Source organism: Nestor notabilis, unplaced genomic scaffold, assembly GCF_000696875.1.
Source record: "Nestor notabilis isolate BGI_N333 unplaced genomic scaffold, ASM69687v1 scaffold15327, whole genome shotgun sequence".
In the NCBI taxonomy this organism is placed as follows: Eukaryota; Metazoa; Chordata; class Aves; order Psittaciformes; family Psittacidae; genus Nestor; species Nestor notabilis.
In genome coordinates this window covers 1-8617 of record NW_009937047.1, presented here as the reverse complement: position 1 = coordinate 8617, position 8617 = coordinate 1, and the positions used below count along the sequence as shown (strand labels likewise).

Here is an 8617-nt window from a genome sequence, read left to right as displayed (position 1 = left end):
GAAGAGCGTGTGGATCAGGTTGGTCTTGGGCAGACAGGAGTGAATCAAAGAATAGTTAGGGCTGGAAAGGACATCTTCATCATCTAGCTGGTTTGATTGTCTAACAGAGCAAACCTGTGTGGGGCAGACAGGTTGCTGGGATCGTTCCTCATCAGCCAGAGTGTAAGGCTAGAAAAACCCTTGGAATATGAGATCACTTCATTGTATTTCTTGAGGTGTTTTGGGGACACTTGGGAGTGATCACTTTTAAAGGGATCTGCTCACGTCTGGTTTAGCTCATCTGCATGTAAATCCCAAACTTGCAGTTTCATCTCAGGCTGAAGTGAGCATCCTTCTTGCTGGTAAATAAAATATCCGCCTTTACAACAAACATTTCACGGGGTGATTTAGGGCCTGTGTTTAAACTGTCAACCAGCTTTAAATGCATTAGCGTAGAGAAAATAAATGGGCACTTCAGAGGAGACCTTCCAATGAATTAATAATCACCTCAGCTCTGTGGAGATTGCCTTAAAAGCCATTCCCCTTTGATGTGGCACAGATTAGCCTCTGAAAGGATTTAGCACAGAGAGGTTTGTTGGCTGAAATGAAGGTGTTAAACTGAGAGGTGGGGAGGCCAGTCCGTTCAGCCTTCCCTCAATTATCTATGAAGCTCCCTGGGATGGAGAGCACAGGCCTAAATTAAAATGTTGCTTCCAGAAAGAGGGAGTCGAGAGGCACCGAAGCAGAAAAAGCAGCAGTGGAATCGCCGGGGAAGGACCAGTTCCCTAATGATTCAAGCTGCTAAACGTAACCGCTTTGTTGATGGCTCACTCAGTGCCTGAGCTCTTCCTGCAGGTGCAAAACTGGCTGGAGGAGAAAATGCTGCTTTCTAATGAGCTGCTGCGTGCCTAGCGTGTAATTACACTTATGCAATCACCGGGAGAGCAGGCTTGTGCCTGGCTCTGCCCACAGCAGAGGAGCGTTCCTGGGCTGCAGCAGGCTCATTGTGGAGCTGCATACCACTGCCTTTGCATTCCAACCTGCCACAGCCCTTTGAAGGGGGCCGCTGGGTTCAAACCATTCCAGAATGGGAGAAGTGGTTAGTTGAATAATGATTTTAATGAGTTTGTTGGGGCATGGCTTTGTTACCGGTGTTAGGCATTTCTCAGGTATAGAGCCATCAAATATACGCCTCGTGCACAAGTGGTGTATACATGGTGTAGTCACATCCCCAGACATCCTGCTTATGTCTGCACAGATAAATGGACAGATAAAATTAGTGTCTCCAATTTTCAGACTCAGAGATCCACTGTAAACAAGAAATGGAAATCTCCAGTTACCAAACCCAAGCTCAGCATGACACCCTCATTTAGGAATATGGCTCCAGAAATTGGTGTGTATGGATGCAGGCACCTACCAGCGTTTGCATATAGTAAATTATCTACTATATCAATCATTCTGATGGATATTTCAAAGCCTTCATTAATACAACATTCCTTTTACCAAATGATGGTACACATCCTTTTGGTGCTTGGGGGATTTCACCCAGAGCAAAAGACATGCGCACACTGTAGTAAATAGGACTCTGCCCATAGGATAGGGCTTCAAGTGTGTGTCTTCTATGAAGGCTGGGACATGACTTTGCCTCAAGCCAAATCTTTTGGTTGTGTTTTGCTCTAGAATTGTAAGATCAGTGATTCTGGGGCTGCAGGCCTTTTGTGTGGAGCTAAGAGTAACCAAGTTTCCTGTCTACTCAAGCATTAGAGTGGTGGCTTATCTGGTGATATCACCATCAGGGTGATTGGTTTTGTGAGGACCTACTCGGGCTCATAGTGTTGCCCAGTGGAAGGCACCCAAATTCCCTCCAAAGGCAACAGGCTGCAAGGAGAGACTGTGAAACAGTCTCACTCCTCACTGTCGTAACCGTGTCATAAGCCCTAATTTTCCTTTCTACCCACTGCTTCATCCACACAGAATTTGGGCTTTCTGGGTGCCAGTGTTGAGACACCAAATTATCCTGACATTGGAAGGGTGCTTTGTGGAGAGCCCCAACAAGCTTCTGCAAATGTATTTGCTCATATAGTGGCTGCACATGCTTCACCTTGCACCCCAGCCAGTAGCAAGCAGTGGGACCATCATAGTTAGAGAGTCTTTTAGGGTTGCAGATAGAGGTTGTGCTCTCTCGAAGGAAAAGTCTTGAAGGAAAAGTCAAATCAAATGCAGCACCAGATGTGCAGGTTTTAAGCTGAGGTGTTAGTGATGACTTGCACTGGACACCATGTAGGTGAGAAAAGATGCACCTGGAAGCTAAACTTGAGACAGAGAGAACCTGGGGCAGGAAAGCATGTCCCAGTTGATGACAGCAGTTGATGTTTTATTAAAGCAGTTGAGGACACTGTCCATTTTGCTTGGGCCCTGCCCTTGACTGATCACCACTGGTCAATATTTATAGAGAACTGTTACTCTGCAGATAGCAGCTGGGCTCAGATGGTTCCAGCTGGCTCTTGCCTGTTGGTAAGTCCCCCTCTTCTCTTGCTGCTGCGTAGCACTGTGCTGATTCAGAGGAATGCTGCCTGGTCACAGATGCAAGCAGGCACGCTCCTCAGCTCTGTACAGTAGCTTTCCTTCTTTTTGCCCCTTGAAATTGGCTATTATTTATTGTATATATTATTGTATATATTGTATTATCAGGTTAGACACAAGGAAGAAGTTCTTTACTGTGAGGGTGCTGAGGCGATGGAACAGATTGCCCAAAGAAGTGGTGAATGTCCAGTCCTTTGCAGTGTTCAAGGCCAGGTTGGACAGAGCCTTGGGTGACATGGTCTAGTGTGAGGTGTCCCTGCCCATGGCAGGGGGTTGGAGCTGGATGATCTTAAGGTCCTTTCCAACCCAAACCATTCTGTGATTCTATTACTCTGGTATTGTATTTATAATAAGCCAAGGAAGGAAGTCAGCAGTCACTTCAGTGAGCTGCTGTGTAAACGTGCAGCCAAGAGCCAGCCCTCAGCCCTGGTGTGTGGATGTCTGCTCAGGCCAAGCAGCAGTGAATAAATTACCACTCTTTTACTATCTGGGAAGAAGTCAGAAATGAAAAGTGTTGCAGGGAGAGACCAGAATCTTGTTAAACTGTCACTGCACTTAATCCTGTCCTCAGCCAGCCTCCAAAGAATAGAGGGGACCTTCTGTTACTCAGCAAGCTGGTTTCCAAGCACTGGAGCAAACCTGCCTTTTTACATGATACGGCACATTCCCTTTTGTGCTGTCATCACTATTAAATTCAAATACAGATAAAGGGATTTAATTTCAGGAGCGGGAAAGCGAGTGTACTTCAGCCCTCTTAATCTCCACGCAGTTCAGATTTCCCAGGACTTACACTGAGCGCGTATATCAGATAAAGCCCCACTAATTGTGTTCCTTCTTTTTTCTGCCCCCCTCTCCCCATTTTCTTTCTGTTTATCTGGCACTGGATGTTTGGAAACCACAGAACTCTGTTTGGAAACAAGATCAAGTCGGTGGCCAAGAAAGCGTTCTCAGGGTTGGAGGCCTTGGAGCACCTGTGAGTAACCCACCACGCCGCAGAGCTTGGGAAGGGGGGTCTGCCAAAAGTAGCTGCTTGAGAGATCTGCTAGCAATTTAATAGTGTCTTTGTAAGCTGAGAAGCCAGTCCATTTGTGGGGGCCACCTGCTTCCTTCTCATTATAAGTCCGCCTCAACTTTGGCCTTTTTTTGTGCCAGGAACAAAGTTACAGAACATATGGCAAATCTGCATGCTCTTAATTTTGTGATTTGTTCCTGGATAAATATCCCCCTGACTTGCGTATTGCAGGCTGTTAGCAGTGAAAATACCCTATTGCAGACATAGCCCTCTCTCCTCCTCCCTTGCCCCAACTTCCTCCTGAATGTAGGCTCTGGCAGTGACACATCTTGTACATGACTGCTTATGGTGCAGGCTCCAAATGTCCCCATTGAGCACAAACTGCCTTACAGTGATTTGCAAGAGGTACATTTTGGCTTCTGGGATGTAATTTCTTTCCTGTGCCCCAAGACTGGTGACTCCAGGAAGTAATTTGTGGATAATCTCCTTTCAGAATTGGGCCAAGTTAAAGTACAGCTGATGTTGCTGTAGATGTTTTATTGGCTACTGAAATGTGATGACCATTGAGAGCATACTGAAGGGTTAGGGCTGCCTGGCTTGGGGGGTACATTCCCAGATAGAGGTTCCCTTGCTTTAGTACTCTGCTGAGATTTCCTCTGCAAGCAGTGCTTGTCTGTCCTGCACCTGAGCCCTAAATCTGATGCTGTCTTTTTTCAGAAGACAACTGAGTTTTTCAGTCAGCAATGGTTGTGAGGGAAGCCTTTAAGAGCACCTCCTTTTGGAAGCATCGCAGTGCTTTTCAGACACTGTATCCCCTCAAAGTCACTTTCAAATAACTTCTCAGATGCCGTTTAGTGCAAGTATTTGCTTTCTTTATGTTTGCTGAAGGTCTAGCCTGGGATACGACATTCCTGACTATCTTTGGTTATCGAGGGGGCTGAGGAATTTCTGAGCTATGGATGATGGAGGTAGCTGAGTCTGAGGAAGCGTAGAGAGAAGATGGGGTATGGAATGACTTAGCGATTCATTCCCATATATTTTGTTGGTTGCCTATTGTTCAGCAATACTCAATATTAAAGTGTCCTGTTGGAAAACCATTCCTATGAGCTGCAAGTACAGATGGCCTTAACAGGGAGTGACTAAATTGCCTGCTGCTGGAGTCACTGCTTAGATCTGGAGAGCCTTTCCCACAGGCATAGCACCCCTTTTGTTCACATTGCCTTTGGTCGTGTTCTGCAGCAACCTCGGGGACAACGCCATCCGCTCCATTCAAGCAGATGCTTTTGCCAAGATGAAGAGCCTGCGGCAGCTGTAAGTAACTGGACGGGGCACACCAGTAACGTGCAGGGCTCCTTCTTGCCCTGGACGTGAGAGGTAGCACGTTGTTTCCAATGGGGAGTTAGCCACATTGCAGGGTATTTTTACACAGGAGTAGATAGATGTCACGGGAACATCTTGCATTTAATAGTGAGTGAAATTGGATCATTGAGCAGGTTCTCCCAGCACGTTTGCATCTGTGCAGTTATTCATCTCCGCTCAGGAAGTCCAGCCCTGGTCCTGTTGGCCATCCCCTTCTCATACTGCCACTGATTTAATTCCCAGTGGCCCCTCTGCTCCTTTGCTGTACCTGTGTTTAGGGTTCACAGACAGGACTGACATTTCAGTGATAAGCACCATTTGAACTGGATCCACTTGTCATCCAGCCTTCTGGTGTAGAAATACGGATGTGTTATTAGAGCTTGTGCTCCAGGCCGGGGCTCTGCACTGTTATCAGACACTGTTTCCAGTCTTGCCCTGCTTCCTTTTCTCTTCTTTGCCATAAATATTTAATCCACTGTCAGTGCATTGCTACACTCTGGAGCAGTCTAATGGTTGTGGAACAAGAAATCACTGATTTGGTATTTGGGCAGGTTCAGATTCTTCTTCCCGATGTTGGAAATGGGAATCAGGTGGTTGCTGTTAATAGTGACATTTAATACCAGTGAGTGGGGGAGGAATAAGACAAACATTGCATGTCCAGTGTTTGTTTAACCACCTTATCTTTTGCAATGGCTCTTGAAACAAAATTGAGGTGAAAGATTAGTCTTACTAGAGAAGAGCTTGTGGGATTTCTTGTGGGATATTGTGAAGGAACCTTTTTACCATGGAGAGAGGGTCTTAATGTCCTGCTCTGTTCAGGACGACTGTTCAGTAACTTAAGTCCTGAATTCATTTCTCACCACAGATGCTCAAACCACAGAGGTGGAGGAGCATGTGTTGTGATTAGGTGTGAGAAGTGGGAGCAGGACGAGCTGTACTGTTGACTTGTGCCTCCACTGCATGCCTCCTTGGTACATGTCTCTCACTGCAGCCAGGGATGGCATTGCTTTTCTGTTCTGGGGATCACTCTGGAAATTGGTTAATAAATATAGGGCACTAGGGAATGTTTTTTCAGTGTGGAGATGAAATGCTGTTTAAATGTGGTGTGTATTTAACATCATTAGTGCCTTGAGGACAGCAACCCTGCAGCCTTTTCTTCCCTTCCACCCATGCTGGGGACGGGAGCGAGGAATGTGTCTAACACGAAAGGGCTGTGAGCAGTGTCTGTGCAGGACTCACAGCAGGCTCGTGTGGGTTTTGTTCCCCTGCAGCCACATCAACAGCGACAGCTTCCTCTGCGATTGCCAGCTGAAATGGTTGCCCCAGTGGTTAGTGGAGAAGGAGCTGCAATCCTTCGTGGTGGCCACCTGCGCCCATCCCGAGTCACTGAAAAGCAAGAGCATTTTTGCCATCCTGCCAGAAAGTTTTGTGTGTGGTAAGTGTTGCCTCTGTTCTGAGCCTGTGCAAAGGGCAGGAGTCACTTGGGAAACATTTCCTTTGCCTACTGGTGTGTTATTCCGAGAGGGATTCTGTTTTGGTTTGTTATTCCATGGGATCAAAGCAAGCCCAAGCCTGCACTTTAGAAATTTGTCATTGGCTACAATTTATTTCCCACCAAAACCACACAGCCCATTGCTTGCATCCAGGGTATTCCTCACAGGGCTCCTGGAGTATTCAGTCAAAAGGGACTAATCCCTGTTCCAGTTCCAGATGGGGCTGCACAGAGATTTCCCTTGGTTTGATACTCCCAAGACTGCAGCTGTAGCTTTTGCACTCTGCAGTGTTCTGAGCTGCTTCTGTGGCTTCGTGTTCCTCACTCAGCTTTTCTCCCTCTTGGAAATAACAAAGGGTTAGAAAAAGTAGAAGAGAATCTCTCCATCATAGCTCCTTTTTGGACCAGTAAAGCATTACACATGAACCAACTGACAGCTGACATTATAATCTGCTTTTCTTTTCTCCTGTGGTTGGTTTTAGTTCTAAGCTGCACCTACTGCTGTTCTCCCACCCAGACACTTGCAGTTCACTCTGCATCTGAGCTGTGGTTGCAAAGCAGCTTTACTTAATACCCATCACACACAAACCTCTGTGACCTCTCTCAGTCAGAAATGTAAGTGATCAGAGGAGGCCACAGTGCTGCTGCTCATGCACCCAGCTTTTGGGGAATATGAGGGCCAGGTTTGGTGAGCCAAGCCCTGTGCTGTGGAGCCAACCAGTGTGGATCCTGGGTGGAGCTGCACATGGCTGGTTAATGAAGGAAAACTGAGCCTTTGAAAACACTGTTTAACTAAGTGGAATGCATGGCTGGCATCGAGCATGGAGCGAAAGCTTTGTTCGGGGTGTTGTGCCGTGTCCCTCTTGATCCCAGAGTGGCAGGGCTCTGCCTAGGTGGCCTCTGAGCGAGCCTGGGAGGCTTGCTGTGTTCATCTGGAAGGAGATAGTGTGAAGGCTCCATCCCCACAGCAACGTCACAAAGCAAAGACAGCTTTGCTTCTCCAGCGCCTGCCAAGTCCTCCAGGCACTAGTGCTCCTGCTTCCAGAGGCCTGGCTGCTTAATTAAGCTTTAGTCAAATATTAAATTACACCATTTGTAGAAATCTAATAAATGAATCTGCTTGGAACCTTGCTAAAACCAACAATCTTCAGGGCAGAGACAGAGTGTGCAAAGCTTTCCACCCCAGATGGGTGACAGGCAAATACAGCTGCTTCTGCTTTGATAGTCCATATGCTGCAGGGAATCTTAAGAGACGTTTGGGTTGGAAGACACCTTTAAGATCATTGAGTCCAACCATTAACCCAGCACTGCCAAGTCCACCACTAAACCATGTCCCTAAGTGCCACATCTACACGTCTTTATAATACCCCAGGGGGATGGTGACTCCTGTTCCAGTGCTTGACAATGCTCTTTTCTTTCAGATGACTTCCCCAAGCCACAGATCATCATCCAGCCTGAGACAACAGTGGCTGTGCGCCACAGATCACCACCCAGCCTGAGACAACAGTGGCTGTCCTTGGGAAGGACATCCGGTTCACTTGTTCAGCTGCCAGCAGTAGCAGCTCCCCCATGATGTTTGCATGGAAGAAGGACAACGAGATGCTGTACAATGCTGAGATTGAGAACTTTGCCCACGTGCGGGCAAAGGATGGCGAGGTGATGGAGTACACCACCATTCTGCACCTCCGCCACGTCACCTTTGCCCACGAGGGGCGTTACCAGTGTATCATCACCAACCACTTCGGCTCTACCTACTCCAGCAAGGCCCGACTCACTGTTAATGGTGAGTAGAAAGCTGCTTTCTCATTCCTTCCCTCAGCCTGAGCTGGTACAGTTCTCTGGGATCCACTTTTGGACTCCTGAGGGTCCATTCCTGATGGTGAGGAGCTCTTAACCCCTTCACACCAGCTGCTTGCATCTCAGTGGATGCTGAGAAATGCCCTCTGAGGAGCACATGCCAGGCTTGTGATGGCTGCTGTCCAGCCAAGCACTTCAGCACATTCTTATTGGCTTTAGCTGCTTCTCTTTGGCTCTTCTGGTAGAGTCTTTTCCTAATGAAATGGGCAAATGAAAATACAGAAGGATACGAAGAAGAGGGACTGCAGTGATTGGAAGTTTTTTGTAGGAGAAATGATGGGGTTTCTTTCCATGTTAATGGCAGAAGAAAATTAGCTTTGATCCCAGCTCTAATG

The 8617-nt window shown here is 47.2% G+C and overlaps 1 protein-coding gene across 1 annotated transcript in view; it reads left to right on the top strand.

The window, feature by feature from the left end:
• LOC104408898 (leucine-rich repeats and immunoglobulin-like domains protein 1) overlaps positions 1-8208 on the top strand; it is a gene marked incomplete at both ends in the record, with an annotated part of 45559 nt that extends 37351 nt beyond the window's left edge. The window contains 5 exons of the mRNA XM_010018634.1: positions 3464-3535; positions 4814-4885; positions 6205-6368; positions 7847-7890; positions 7926-8208. Of these exons, the coding sequence (XP_010016936.1) occupies positions 3464-3535; positions 4814-4885; positions 6205-6368; positions 7847-7890; positions 7926-8208 (635 nt within the window). The remainder of the gene's footprint in view (positions 1-3463; positions 3536-4813; positions 4886-6204; positions 6369-7846; positions 7891-7925) is intronic.
• Between the last annotated feature and the right edge of the window lie 409 nt (positions 8209-8617).